At 50.1% G+C, this 15,448-nt stretch overlaps 2 protein-coding genes across 2 annotated transcripts in view; one reads left to right on the top strand and one right to left on the bottom strand.

Annotated features, from left to right (window-relative positions):
• Window positions 1-6,431, top strand: part of LOC308531054 (uncharacterized protein) — a 72,400-nt gene extending 65,969 nt beyond the window's left edge. The window contains exons 4-7 of the mRNA XM_081107908.1: window positions 4,833-4,969; window positions 5,609-5,695; window positions 5,796-5,880; window positions 6,308-6,431. Coding sequence (XP_080964034.1) covers window positions 4,833-4,969; window positions 5,609-5,695; window positions 5,796-5,880; window positions 6,308-6,363 — 365 coding nt within the window. The 3' untranslated portion in view covers window positions 6,364-6,431. The remainder of the gene's footprint in view (window positions 1-4,832; window positions 4,970-5,608; window positions 5,696-5,795; window positions 5,881-6,307) is intronic.
• A 690-nt stretch (window positions 6,432-7,121) lies between these two features.
• Window positions 7,122-14,648, bottom strand: CAPNS1 (calpain small subunit 1). Its single transcript, XM_081107909.1, has 11 exons — window positions 14,425-14,648; window positions 13,600-13,838; window positions 12,484-12,517; window positions 12,107-12,196; window positions 11,898-11,955; window positions 11,736-11,800; window positions 9,925-9,993; window positions 9,746-9,824; window positions 9,490-9,606; window positions 7,801-7,859; window positions 7,122-7,658 (listed from the first exon to the last, which is right to left on the bottom strand). The coding sequence occupies exons 2-11, from the start codon at window positions 13,818-13,820 to the stop codon at window positions 7,632-7,634; spliced, it is 819 nt and encodes a 272-aa protein (XP_080964035.1). The 5' UTR covers window positions 13,821-13,838; window positions 14,425-14,648; the 3' UTR covers window positions 7,122-7,631.
• Between the last annotated feature and the right edge of the window lie 800 nt (window positions 14,649-15,448).

Genomic DNA, 15,448 nt, shown 5'->3' with positions numbered 1-15,448 from the left:
GGGCATGTGCCTTTGACCAGAATTGAACCCGGGACCTTTCAGTCCGCAGGCTGACGCTCTATCCATTGAGCCAAACCGGATAGGGCGAATTTGGCAATTCTTAATGAATGCGTCTTGACAATACGTTTCTTTGCATGAATTCAGTAAGACCAGTTTCCAATTGTGGTTTTATTAACCAACACTTTGGCATGTTGTGTCTAACATGCCTGGACTCTGGTTGTCACCAGAAAGCTTTAAAGAATGAAGCCAAATAAGAGCCCCTTGGATAAAAGTGTGGTACCTTGCTTGATCACGTGTTTCATGGCAGCCTTTCCAGGTAAGGATTGAAGCAAGGTTGCTTTCCTGAGAGATGGCAAGGAAGGAACCTTAAGACATTTTGGGAACCTCAAGAACGTGAGGAATTCACCCAAGTCTACAGGTATTGCAGGAAAACCTGAGGGCAGCTAGGTGGCTCAGCTCTTTGCCCTGAGGGGCTAAAGTTCAATCATGAAATTCCAGCAAAGCAAATTTTTTTTTTAAAAAAGGCTTATATGATCAATTGCTATTCTTATTGTGTTCACACAAATGATCAGGCCAAATTGAAACCATAACAATACAGTAAATAAATTGGTCTTAATTTGGCTCCTTAATAAAAACAAGGATGATTTTTATTTGGCGGGGGGGGGGGGGCGGCGCGGGGAGAAATTGTGTTTCAGTGGACTTTATAACACACAGTTGTGAATATTAGACTCAAAGCTTTATATTTCACCTATGAATTGAACTGGATCCTGAATTTATCTCTAGCTTTTACCCCAATATACAAAATTTCATAACACAGTTTGCCTCCACAGGTTACAAGTCCTACTCGTATCAGGGAATACCACCTCTAGACACCATTGCTCCCTCCTTCCATGCCCAATCCTCATCACACTTCTGACAGAGAGCAAGGATCTCTTGCCTCTGAAGGAAAACTTCCTCTCTCCTCAGCATGAAGCAGTTACACATCAGACCCTTGCCCCTTTTCTCTGAAAGAATTCAGAGCCAACATCCTTGAGTGGGGGGATGTGCTGGGCAGTTAGACATGAGCAGAGCAAGGATGATGGGCCAACTGGAGGAGAAATGGATGGGATCCTGAGACGTGTGTCTCACCACTCTAAGTGCTCTAAAGCTGACAATGGAGGAGCCTCTGTAGAATGGACCTTTACATTTTTGCCAAGTAGGAGTTGGAACACCTATTGATAATATATGGAATCATTCCATTCATTTTGGGAAGTCACATATGGGGACCTTTATATGTTGGGACCCACTGTCTGGGAAAGGATGCAGGGATGTTTTCTCTAAAGGTTACTGTAGTCGTTCCCTGTGGCAAATGTCACACTTTTACTGAGTTCTAGTTGTCTTTCAGTATGTAATAACTATAATATGAATTGTTCTGATAATTTCACCTTCCATTATAGTAATGGACATACTAAGCTGCTGGCTGGGTGGTTTCTGATATGTGAGGTAACTGTTTATTCATATATCCCTGCTAACAGCCCCAGGGGGCCCTGTTCCTTTGGGTGACTGTCTTTTTATGCCTCAGAAACATCACAGGGTCCAAACCAAAAGAGACCTTCTCAGGACGGTGGCACTGGACTACAATGATGATCTCCACCCGTGGAGCCCTGCTGATTATATTGCTTTAACCATTTTTGTTATGCTGGTAACGGCAGGCTCCCTTAATGTAGAAGTGACCTGGCTGGCTTGTGGCATGGTAAAAGCCATGAATGCCACTTCCAGGGCTAGACAGGGGATAAATCAAGAGCTGAGCCAGGTCAGGAAGGTAGTTCTAGAGAATTGGGCAGCAATAGATTATTTATTGTTGTGGCATAACCACGGTTGTGAGGAATTTAAAGGAATGTGCTGTTTTAATCTTTCTGACAATTCTCAATTGATAGAAAACAACATTCAACAAATTAGGGAAACCATCTCCAAGATAAAACAATCAGAAGGGGTGTGGGTTTTTTTTGTTTGTTTTGTTTTTTTACTTATCCACATTAACTTCCTGGCTACCCAACCTGTCTGGGATGCAGGAATTCTTTTTAAATTTTCTCCTGTTTATTTTTTGTAGCCTAATTGCTTGCTGCTGTATTCAATGTCTTCCTCTTTTTTAGATCCTGCATTCGCTGTGTTCCATGGGTGAACTGCTTTCAAAGCAGAAGCAAATGCAGTCTAGCAGGATGAGATTTTTTATCTAAAACTAATCTCATAGATATGAGATGATAGAAATAGCAGTGGGGAAATGTTAGGGGCAAAAATAGAACATTGGGGACTAGCTATAATATAAGAAATATTAATCACTGTTAACCGTGATTGCCTTGTTCTTATTAAAGAATGGACATTCTAACCTGGCTGGGAGTTGTACACCATTGGGACCTAGGAGTCAACCTTGGACCTGGCAGTCAACCTTAGAATGAGGTCCATTCTCATTCAAGAACTGCCTAATATCATGGAAAGATCGACAACTTTGTTGCCCAAACAATAGTGTCCCACTCCAGCCTTCATTGCATACTTCTCCAGGCCTATAATTCCTACTTCCCCATGTAATGTTTGCCCTACCCAATATAAGCAGCTGGCTTATGGGGGTGGGGGTGGAGAGATTTTTGTGGATGACTTGCTGCTGTCCCATACTGCCAGCAGTATTGAAATAAATGCTCATATAATTCAACCCTGTCTCTGCTTAATTGGCTCAAGTAGTTACAGGCAGCCCCAACCCATTGGTTGTCCAGTTTCAAGCCTACCATCTATATACTAATACTAGAAGCCCTTTGCATGCATGCAATAGGCCTTCTTTCCCCTGGCTGCCAGCACCAGTTTTCCTCCGGCACCCGGGACCCAGGCCTTTAGTCCGGCCGCAGTGGAGAAGCCAAGCCTTGAGGTTAGGCTTCTCCACTGTGGCCGCAGTGAGGCTTGGCTTCTCCACTGCGGCCACAGCGGAAAAGCCAAGCCTCTTCAGTCTTTAGTCTTCACTCCAGCCGGAGCCTTCAATCTTTGCTCCATGCCTGTATATGCAAATTAACCACCATCTTTGTTGGGCAAATTTGCATACTCATCCTGATTGGTTGGTGGGCATAGTGGAGTGACACCAATTTGCATGTTTCTCTTTTATTAGTGTAGATATAAAAGCCTAAGCAGCTGGCTGACCAGCCAACAGGCTGGTAGCTATGATGCACACTGACCACCAGGGGGAAGATGCTCAACACAGGAGCAGAAACCACAGGCATGGAAACATGGAACAGACTGATGAATTTCAGAGGGAAGGGGTGAGGGTTGAGGGTGGGAAGAGATTAACCAAAGATCTTATATGCATACTAGAGGCCTGGTGCACGGATCTGTGCATGGGTGGGGTCCCTCAGCCTGGCCTGTAGGGATCGGGCTGAAACTGGCTCTCTGACATCCCCTGAGGGATCCCAGATTATGAGAGGGAGCAGGCCAGGCCAGGGTACCCTGTCGGTGCACAAATCTGTGCACTGGGCCTCTAAGAAAAAATCTAAGATATTCAATTTACAAGCATAGTTTGAAAGTGTTAAGGGATTTTGTTTTCTTTAATTTTTATTGATGGATTGCTTTTAGAGAGAAAGCAAAGGAGACAGTGAGAAATAAACATCACTTTTTTGTTCTACTTATTTATGCTTTTGTTGAGGGAAAGCCCCAAAAGTCTAAATTCAGGATGGATTCCAAGGAACTGACATATAACCTTATTCAAGTTCATTAGAGCTTAATAGGAGAAACACACAAACAGGCAAAGCAGCTGCTTGCTTCCAGCAGTGGCCATCAGTAATATATCCACACCATCCCAGGACAGGGTCTCTGTTTTATAGAGGGTTCATATTAAAAGCATGTGGCAGGCCACCAGAAAGTACAATGCAAGTCTAAATTAACAGATAACATCAGGCAGTTATCCACACCCTATACATTCATTAACCTTCTTGGGGCGTGATGTTTACCTTTGGGCGGTATTCTGACTTTCTGGGTAGTCGGTCAAACCTGCGGCTACAGAGAGTTACAGTCACAGAAAGTTAAACATTTCCCCCACGCCTTTACTGCTGGAGACATATTACATCTCTAGCTCCCCTACAGCATTCATTGGTTGATTCTTGTATGTGCAATGGAACCCACAACCTTGGTGTAATGGGACAATGCTCTAACCAACTGAGCTACCCGGCCAGGGCTGAAAGTGTTAAGGGAATTTGATTGTTATAAAAGCCTTCTTTAAAAGAGAATTGTTAGACAAGGCCAGGATTATTACTGGTCGATAAAACTATGTTTAACCCTGGCTGCACATCAGAATCAGATAGAAGTAGAATCGAACAGAATATGGATATATATCTTGTGTCTTAATCATTTTACAGTAAGTTACAGATATGATACCCTTTTACCCCCCAATACTAAAAACATTGTTACATAAACATTATGCAATCATCAAAATAGGGACATTAATACTGGTATAAAGTTATTATCTAATCCACAAACCTTATTTTAAATTCATCCAGCCCTGGCCGGTGTGGCTCAGTTTGGTTGGGTGTCATCCCAACCTCGCTGGCTCTGCAGTAGCAATCAGGGTAGGAGATCCGAGAAGACTTGAAGAAAATGCACTTGCCCCAGGCGCAATTCCTCCTCAGAAACAAACCAAAACATATATTCCTTGGAACCGCTTTCCTCCCCACTTGGACCAATGGAAATTCCGAGATGAGTAATAGATGGATGCCTCAACCATTCGGCGCGGGGGTGGGGTTGGAGAGTCTCCTCTGCGGGCCTATTGGGCGAATCCGAATCTGGCCGCAGGCTTTTTCCGGCTCCACCCCACTTTGCAGAGGCGGAGACTGACCTGACTTGTGATGTAGCTGGGGCGTGGCCTGGGATGCACCAAGAGGGGAGGCCACTGTGTGTCCTTGCCGGAGAGGGAGGTGACTCCAGCCGCAGAGGAGGACGCAGAATGAGGGCCATGCGGGTGAGGGCCCCCACGGGCCGGGCCCCCCATCCCGGAAGCCTTCACCCCAATACGAGACACTCTAAACGTCCGGGGATCTGGGGCACTGGAACGTGAGCCCATTCAGGGTTCGAGTCTCCCGCCTAACAGCCTGGGACCCCCACCCTTACCTCCCAATCCAAGATAGCCGGGGACACTAACATGGCCCAGAGTCCAGGGTTTAACCTTCCCTTCGTCCAGGGCTCCTAACACCTCGGGACCCAGGCACTGGGAATTTAACACTTTTCCCTTCCCGGGACCTCTCAGGCTGTCTGGAAACTCCATAGGGGATATTTCCAGGACCTGGGCTTCTACCATTAATTCAGGGGACTGCGCCTCCCTTTTGGGTCCGCTCCTCTTCCAGGACCGTCCAGCGGTCGCCAACCTTTCGGACCTCACGGACCACCAGTGAGGTTACCGTAACCTCCAAGTCAGACCCTCCAGGCGCTAGTCCCCTTCGGGGTCTTTCTTGACAGTCCACCCTCCCCCACTCGTGTTGGCAACTCTGATCTTGCCTTTGGGAAGCTTTCAAGTCCCAGGGCCGCCCCCGTAACCCCCGCTGGACCCACTTCGAGACGCCTCTCCAGGTGCCTCTAATTCCCACCCACCGCCTTCCCCCAGGCTTCCCAGGCGTTGATTCGCTCCTTCAGCTCAACAGCTCGGAACCGCTTGGAGAACCGAGTGGCGGAGAAACAGAAACTCTTCCAGGTAGGCGGGGCGGGGGCCGCAAGCTCGATCCAGAGGGAGGCGGGGGAGACCGTCTTCGCGACAACAGCACCCTTTTCTTATTGGACGCCCCCAACATCAGGCGGACAATGACCTTCCGGTGCACTTGAAGGGCGGGGGAACCGACAACATTCTCTACCGATTGACCATGGGACTGTGTCTGGGAGGTGAGTGCAGGGCCTGTTCGGACTGAACTGCAGGAGGCGGGCTCAAGCTGGAGTGAGGAAGGGGGCTGGTTCTCGGGCTGGAATTTAGGGAGGGGATTGGGTTCTGGGCTGGCCAGGTTTGGGGACTGTACTGGCGTCCAGGCCAGCATATAGGGGGGACAGGGGAGCTCCCTAGGACTTGGGCTTCTGTCCCAGGAGGAGCCCTGGGGGCCTGGCAGGAGCTGGGTAGAAAGCTCAGGGCCTGGTCTGGATCAAAGACCAGGTATTCCCCACCTCAAGTGCAGTTTGAGGAGGGAGTTTGAACCATGAACTGGGGCTGGGATCCAGACTGGTGGTTGGTGAGTCTGCAGGTGGGTTTAAAAACCCAATATGGGGTTCAAGGAAGCAATTAGGGTCTCATTCTGTATCCCCTACACTCCTTCCCCAGGCACGGTCTACAGTCTGTATTGCCTTGGCTGGGCTTCCTTCCCCCACCAGAAGTGAGACCAAGAAGCCTGCAGGACCTGAAGGACTTGAACAAGCATCAATAAATGTGCTGGCTAATTGGGGAACCCAGCCCCGCCCTGGCCTCTATGTGCACCCCTCACTCCGTCCTCCCATTAGCAAGTAATCTCTGTCCTATGGACAGCCCATCGCCCAAGCCTTGAGTCCCTCATTTTAGACCAGGACTGTTCCTAGGATGTCACTGCCTCTCAGCCTTCCCAGGGGGGTTGGGGACCCCAAACAGTACCCTTGGGCTGCCCCTGCCCCCTCAGGCTTTGATGACCGAGGGTGGTGTCCTTGAGTGGGACAGGGATATGTATCCTAGGATAGCAGCCCTCCTCTCCCTTCAGAGGCTCTGGGGGGTGGGAAGGAAGATGCTAAATGTGGTCATGGTGAAATAGTTAAGAGGCAAGTGAAGAACAAACTCACTCATGCACAGATGAGAGCGGACAAACATGACCTTGGGAGACAGAACCAGGGGTGACACGGACACTTCCCACCAGCCCTGCTCTTGCAGCAGGAGCAGGAGTGCCCAGGCCTCTGTGTCCCACTCTCAACTCCAGACTCTCTCAAGTATCTTAGCAAGAATGAGGATATAACTTGACTGGGATCCACTGTGAGAAAGACATGCAGATCCAGCCTTTGGGATAGACACAAAGACCCACAAAACCACCCCCACTCCACCACCAGGACCAAGACTCCCTCTGCCCCAGACAGAGCCTAAGCCACCCTTCAACTCTCAGAACAGGAGGCAGATCTTAGAGCAGCAACTGGGGTGCATTTATTTCCTCCTGGGTCTAGCAGGCTGGGGCAGAATACAAAGGCATTGGAGCATATGTGGCCTGTTAGGACCTGGAGTTCAGATGGCTGGGTGGTTAACTGAACTGGTGTGCCACGGTGCATAGGGCCTAGGGTGATTCTCCCAGAACTTAGGAGAATCTCCCTTCCTACCTTGGGGTGTGGAAGTGACACAACTTAGCATAGATGCGTGAGAAGGGCTGTGGAGTGGGTATGCCGAGGGTGGAGCGACCCATGGGACAGGGTGTTAGAGTGTCCTAGAGCCAGATGTAACTTGGGGCGTGGCATGGTGGGACACGTTGAGCCCTAGCTGTTGTCTGAGAAGCTAGTTGCCAACAGAAAATGGAAAAGCTGGTGGGTCAGCAGGACCCACAAAGACATGACTGCAGACAGGATCAGCCCTGGGAGAGACCAAAATGTCCAAGGTGACACCTAATGTGAGGTGATGAGGAGAGGTCTGGGGTTCCCACTCAGGAATACATAGTCAGCTGAAGCCACTGGGGAGAGAAAGGCACAGAGAGTGAGAACTGGGATTAGAATACCAGAAGCCCTTCTCTGCCCTCCCCAGGGACTGTTGGGAAAATAGGGGGGAGGGAATCCAGTTCAGAGCTAAAGGGAGGGCAGGATGGGAGTTCTTACCTCCTGGATGTTCACCTGAATTTGTCCAGTGCCATCTTTATCAAGAGATTTAAAAGCACCTAGAGAAGAAAAGGGTTGGGGAAGGGGGGAGGGGGTGGCTTTTAGGATAAAAATATACTAATATATGGGATGATAATAGTAGCTAGTACTTGATTTAGCACCTTGTGCCAAGCACTGTATAAAGTGCTTTTCATATATTAACTAATTTAATCCAATTCTGAGAGATGTGTCATTTTAAAATTTGGCACAGAGAAGTGTCGTGTTCCAGGTCACGCAGTGAGAAAGTGAGGAAATTGGGATTGAAACCCAGGCTGTTACCCACCTCAATAATGGCCTCCATGTACCATCACCCTCTGCCCAAGTCCCAGCTTCCCACCGACTTCTGAGCCCTCCAGTTCTAGCTTAAACAGACTATTGGAAAGAAACTCTGCAGGCTTCACTTCCTGCCTTACCGTCTGGCATGCTTCCCACTCCTGCCCTGAAACTCCCCTCCATGTTCTCCACCCACAGCTAAACCTGGGCAAACAGGTGCCCACACTGCCTTTGCTTCCTCTCTCTCATTCTACATTGTTACCACCCTCAGATGTCCACATACTACCTGGTGTCCTAGATGCAGCACTCCCAGCAGTTACTGTTGACCCTCTTCCAGTGGACATTTCTTGGGCCTTCTCACACATGACTTTTGGCATCATCTGCCCTATTGTCCACTCCTGCCTTCCCTTCATAGCCCTGGCATACCTGTCCCTTTTCCTCTACCCATGCTCTTAATGTATGGTCCTCCCTAGTCTCTTGGGATGCCAAGGGATCAAAGCCAAATTTGACCATCCCTCCCCTGCCTAGAACCTACTGTAGCTCTCCATTGCCCCCACTCTCTGAGCACCCCTAAAAATTGGCATTCACAGCCCTACATGCCCATTGTTCTTGCTTCCTTTCACTCAACTCTCTCAAACAGGTCGGAGTTCAAATTCTGGCTTTGGAATTAATTTCCTTGCTGAGTGGCTGTGAGCAAACTATTTTGTCTCCTTGAACCCTAGACTCCTTCTCTATAAAATGGGGACAATAATTCCCAATTCTCAGGGTGATCTTAAAGATTCAGTGCATTAATGTTCAAAAGAACCTTTATGATACAGTCCCTGTTGTCCCCTCCTCACAGCCTTTTGTCTCACCATCCCACCCCCTCTTCAGCATGCTGAACTGAGTTCAACAAAAAACACCAAAACTACCATCCTCTCTTTCCTTTTTGGCCTTCACACAGGCTGTTTCCACTGCAACACTCATCCCCACTCTCTCACGGGATCACTCCTCCTCACCCCTAAAGTCTCAGCTCACATGTGCCTTCCTTCAGGAAGCCCTCCTTAACCCTTCAGGCTGCCTCTTAGTTTGAAGCCCTCAGAGATTCCATAATCACAAATCTAAATGCACTCTGCCCTGAGCTTCCCCTCAGAGCCCCCATCACTCTACCCTGAACCTCCTCTAGCCCAGAAGCAACCATTGAGCTGTCACTGATGATTTGCCTTTCCTCCACTGGACTGTGAGTGATGTGAGGGCAGGATCTGGGGCTGTTTTGGTCACTGCAGTGCCCCTACCATTGCCCACCTCAGGGTTAGGCTCAAAGACCTTGGGTAATCCCTTGGATGTTGAACAAATAAAATCCACCCCTGCTCCGAAGAGAGCTGCAGTGTCACTCACGGAACATGGCATCCAGCCTGACCAGGCAGCTGATGAAGTTGTCAAAATCCATGTTCCCTTCCTCATCTGAGTAGCGTCGGATGATCATGTTGTAGAGATGCTCATTTAGATGGAACCCTGACAATGATTTAGTCTCTCAGGTGCCGGGGCCATGAAGCCCAACCCACTCCCAGTCCCAGATTCAGACTCAGACCAGCTCAGTGGGGCTGTCTCACCAATCCTACTCCCATCCCCACCATGTCCCCACCAGCCATACCTGCTGCCTCAAAGGCCCCTGGAAGTTCACTGCTGCCAATGGTTCCTGAATGGTCAACATCAAACTGTTTGTATATGGCCTGTGGGGACAGGGAGTTCAGGGACCAAATGAGCATCATGGGGCACAGCATCTCCATGGCTTAGAAGTCTTCATGCTAAGTTTAAGAGGTCACCACACACCTGCCATTTTTTGATGTTGTTCCACAAATACTTGAATTCCTCGAAACCCAGCTTTCCTGTTGTGTCACTCTGGCAGAAGGGTGTTAAGAATAGCTGTACTAAATGTGTGCATTGTACACCCTGTGTACATCAAAATGGTAACTGCCAAGCAGGGAAACATGGGCTAAAACCCCAGTTCCTATCTCACCCTAGTCATGTTACCTTGGATGTGTTGCTATTTCTTGTTTTATCCATACAAATTTTACTTTATGTTCTCATTTCATTTTATTTATTGATTGTAGAGAAAGAGGAAAGGAGGGAAGGAGAGAGAAACATCAATTTTGTTTTGTTCCACTTATTTATGCATTCCTCGGTTGCTGTATGTGCTTTAACCAGTGATTGAACCCACAACCTTGGCCTATCAGGACAACTGAGCTACCTGGCCAGGGCCACTTTATGTTTCTAAATGGTTAGGACTCTCTTTAAACATAACCTTGTGGAATTATAATGAACTTTTCCAAACTATAAATTTCTCACCTGAATAGTTACTAATTTCTCGTTTATTAAATCCTTGATAGTAATTTGATTTCCTAAATGTTAGAACATATAAAAAAAACAGGGGCTGTGAGTCTTAGAGCTCTAAGAAAATGAGGGGACAGTAGTGAATACATAATGGGTTTGTGATCAGAGCAGAATGAGATATTGGCAGAAAGCTCTTACCTCCGGTGCTGGCACTTGATAAATTCTCAATAACAACCTACCAAGACTTACCAGATTACCTAGTATACACACCAGTTTTAAGCTTCTCAGACCATAACTTTGCTCACTAAATCCTCAAGACACCAGTCCCACAAGTAATATTCCCCAGTCACAGAGACAGAAACAGATTGAGAGCTGAAAAATCTACCTGCAGCCCTGGCTGACATTGCTCAGTGGTCAGAGCATCGGCCCTCGCACCAAAGGGTTGTGGGTTCAATTCCTAGTTAAGGGCACATACCTGTTGCAGATTCACTTCCCATCTCCCAATAGTACAGGAGGCAACCAGCTGATATGTGTCTCTCATACTGACACGTCTGTCTCTCTCCCTTCTACTCTCTCTGAAAAGCAATGGAAAAAATATCCTCTGATGTGGATAACAACAAAAAAACTACCTGCATATGATCACAGTAACACCAAACATGTACAGACCACTCTATTATTATACACTATGCTAAACCTTTTGCATGTAACTCTTATATAATCACATGATCACACAACATGAATATATGTGTGTGTCTGTACTGACCTATGTGCTGAGTGTGCATATATCCAAAATCAGCTAATGACTGGCCATGTGCAAATAGACACATGTGTTCCTGTGCATATGCCATCACATATCTTCGTGTATATGGGTGTGCTCTTGTGTGTGCATGTATATATGTGCATGTAGGCATACCTATGGATAGCCATGGTTGAATGTTTGTACAAGGGTCACCCAAAGGAAATTATAAGCTTAGGTTCTCAAGCCCAAAAGACCTGGAGTCCAAATTCCTATCCTGCCACTTACTCTTTATTTATAACTTCAGACAAATGACTGCCTCTCTCTGAGTCTGTTTCTTTACCTATAGAATGGAATATAATAATTGTATGTGTCTAACAGAATGGTTCTGATGTACAAGTGCCAGTTATGATAGCTGATATTATTATTGATTGCCACATGTCCATAGGTGGGTGTGTTCTAATGTATTCCTATCCACATCTGTGGGTATGCAAGCTGTACCCTGGTTCCCACTCATGCTCTCAGAAAATTCCTTCTTCACTCAAGGCCTCTTCCAGAGTGCCCTCAAGGATACATCCATCACGGCCACCATGCTGCGACATGTGTCAATGCCAAAACCATCAGTCTTCAGATCAGGGTCTGTGGGGGACAGGTTGAAGGTCAGAGGCCAGAGGTCTCTACTACCCCAGCTGCCATACCTCTAAACCTGCCCAATGTGTTAACCCCAGTCACTCACGTCGGGTCACCACTTTGTTGAGAATGTTCATGAGTTCTGTTGCGCTGACTTCCATGTCCTACAGGGAAGTTTGGGGTGGGTCAGGGGTGACTGAAAGGGATCTGGGCGTGTTATGAAGGAGGATAGGAACTTTGGGATAGCCATGGTTGAATGTCTGTACAAGGGCCACCCAAGGGAAATTATGGAAGAGTTAGGACGGGGTTACTTACATCTCCAGCCAGCTGGGCAAAGAGCCTCCGGAACTGCCGGACTTCCTCACTCTCATTGGCCTCAATGTTGGAGTAATGGGTGCGTGGGGGCTGCAGAGGGAGGAGATCTCGTAGAAGATAGAGTAAGAGGTGGGGAGGGGAGCCCTGGCCAGTACAGCCCTAGATTGCCACCCAGAGTGGACTGAGTAGTTGAGTGATCAAAGGAATGAGAGGTGGTCAGTGAATAAGGAGTGGGTAATAGCTGTTTGTGGACATGACAAGGGAGATACTTAATGAGAGGGACATGGAAGGGGTGAGCTTCTCCAAAGGGACAAGGAGAAGTGCTGGAAAAGGCCTCAGAGTGGAAGCAAGGTCTCAGGTTGTGGAGGGCAGCTTACCGGGGGCTCTGGGTTATACTGCGCAGCCGCCTCACTGGAGGGAAACAGGGGAGTTAGCACTAGCTCCCACACCCCAACCCGCGCAAACCCAGACTGCCACCATCCCTGCTTGCTCCCTCCGCCTGCCCTATCTCTTTTGTCCTCACCTGTCCCTATCCTTTTTTTTTAATATATGGAACACTTCACGAATTTGCGTGTCATCCTTGCGCAGGGGCCATGCTAATCTTCTCTGTATCGTTCCAATTTTAGCATATGTGCTGCCGAAGCGAGCACACCTGTCCCTATCCTTGTTGCCCTGGTTGCGCCCGTGAGGAAACTCAGAGGCCTGACCTTAAGGTAGGCTCCACTCCTACCAGAGCACACCTGCCCAATGGCAGCTCCCTCAATAGACTCAGCCTCTCCGAGGGCTCACTTCGTAAAAGTTCTGCCCCCGCTTCTCGGGGAGTCAAACTCCTCCGATCCCATCTGTCTAGGAACATAGTTCATCGCTACGGCTTCCTGAACTCTTGTGTCTTCCCAGCACCCCGCCCCAGCTCCATTAGTTCCAGCTCTTTGGAGGGATCACTGCTCAATGGCCAAGGCTAATTAGGCCTCTAATTAGGCTAATTAGAAAATCTGCCCTACCTCCACCAGGACATTTTTCTATTTTAATCCAGCTAGTCCCCAGCCAGGCTGAGCCCCTTCAAAGCTATTTCTCTTATCCCAGTAGGTTCGGCCTCTTCTGGGGGCACCTTCTCATGGACCCACCTAGGACGGCCGCGCCAGGCGCATAACACAAGCCTTGCCCCCATGAAGTGACACCCAGCCTCGCTGGCTCCGCCCCCTTAACGTTCATCTTCAGGTTAGCGGAAGCCGGCGGGGTCCAGCCCGAGTAAGCCCCACCTCCCAAAGCCCGGCCCGGACCCAGCAACGATCCAACAGAGGGCAACCCCCCAGGTGTAACCCCGCTTCCACGAGCTGCAGTCGCCTCCTTACGACCCGCCCCTCAAGGACGGCTTCCCAGCCCAGGCCCGGCCCAGCCTAATGAAGGCTCCAGGTCAGTCTCCAGGTTACCCCATTCTATTCTCGCCCGACAGTCTCCAACGTTAGGCCCCGCCCCCTCAGGCCCCGCCCTACCTGATGGCGCTAATGACCCCGCCCAGGATGCGCATGGCAGTTCCGCCACCGCCACCGCCGCCGCCGCCTCCGCCGCCTCCGCCGCCTCCGCCGCCTCCGCCTCCGCCTCCGCCTCCGCCTCCGCTGATTAGGCCTCCGAGCACATTCCCCAGGCCCCCGCCCAGGCCCCCGCCTCCCCCGCCGCCACCGCCGCCCTTCAAGAACGAGTTAACCAGGAACATGGCTGCGACTCTAGGTTCCTAAAGAGAAAAAAGTGGTTAGGTGGTCGCGAACCCACCCCAACCCATAACAATGAGAAATTCAGGTAGCTGGACGTGGGGAGTGAGGCCTCTGGCTGGGCTTAAAGAGTCCGTTCAGAATGGTGGTCCGGGCTGCTGGGGGATGGCAGTGCTCGGATGGGTGCGGTAGGGACTGATGATGACATTTGAAACCCCTTCTGGATCCAAAGGGTCCTCGTCAGCCTTGAATGACCCTGGGTGAGTCTACGCTTAGGCATCATTAAGGCTAGGGGGTCCGGGTCTGGTGGGTTCCCGGGAGCGCCAAGTTAGTGTAAGACATTCCGGATGTGTCTGGGGGCTCTAGTCAGGGCCCCAGAACTGGACTATGGGTCTCAGGCGGGTCAGATTCTCGGCCTGGAGGCCCCCGGGACAAGGTTTTGGAAATTCAGGATGTGGGATTGGAAATTCAGATACTCCCCGCAGCGGGATCACAGTGTCACCGCTGCGTCTGTGGGCTCGGGTCTGAGATCGTGGGAGTAAGACCAGGGCCAGGGATAACGGGGTTCCCATTAGAATGGGGGGCACGAGAGCATAATTTACGGGGTACCTCTCAAGTCCAAGGACGGAGGGTGGAAGAGTGTCCGGGGCGAGATAACGCGGGCAGGACAGGTCTGCAGGTTCGAATCTCAGATCATCAGTCTGGGGACCTCTGAAGCCGGGACTTTAGGATCTCGTCGGGTCTGGGGCCGTACGAAGTACAAGGTAGTGTGGCTGGGCGCTCACCGCCTCTCGCGGGTCCGCTCGTCTCCGCTGCTCCCGGGTCTCTGGCGGAGGCCGGTTCCGTAGGGCGGGGCGCGTGACTCAGGCGGCGCCTCGGGTTAGCCCAGGCCGGGCGCCCCGCCCGCTTCCGCGCGGTCCTACTGCCGTCTTTACCACTGCGCCTGCGCGCGCGCTCGGCCTCGTCCATTGGTTGTAGCTGCTTGGGCTTCGCCCGGACGGAGTCCCCGCGCTGATTTCACAGATCTGAGGTCTTCCCAACACCTCTCCAACCCGGGTCAAGACCTCTAAGGTGACCCCATAGGTTTTGTGAACTTTCTCCCCTTAAACTGGTCTCCACCCGGCTACGGATACGGTTTTCGGCCCGCCAGAAACGCGGCTCTTGGCTCTCGGCCCCTATCCTGGTCTTGTCGCGACAGCATCTGGAAGCCCCGAATTTTATTTAGCTCGCGATCGGGGGCCAACCGCCCGCATTGTGCGGGGTCTACCGCTAGTCTAGATTTCCCGGGACCTTGGGGCAGCAGGATGGCGGTCAAACTGGGTAGGGTTTTGCCGCCTACCAAAACTGCCTTGTGAGACGCCGCCTCCACCCGCATTCCTTTACCCTCTGAGTCAGGGTCACCAGAGTCATTTTTCCAGGACGGCCCCGAAGTGTCATCTCAGACTTCCCATCTCTAAAGAGGGGGTCTGGCACAGGACGAGTCCACTGGCCAAGGCCTGGTTGCGGGGTGGGCGGGGAATGCCAAAACTGGGAGAAAAAGTGGCGACTCCAGCTGCCTTTGGAGGCTTCCCTTGCTCTCTGGTTCCAGTCTCCAACCTGTGCACACTCAGTATTTTTTCGGGCTTTTTATAAG

The sequence above is a fragment of the Myotis nattereri genome (assembly GCF_964212035.1).
Source record: "Myotis nattereri genome assembly, chromosome: 15".
Classification (NCBI taxonomy): Eukaryota; Metazoa; Chordata; class Mammalia; order Chiroptera; family Vespertilionidae; genus Myotis; species Myotis nattereri.
The sequence above is the reverse complement of the archived record's forward strand: the minus strand, read 5'-3'. Positions and strand labels throughout refer to the sequence as shown.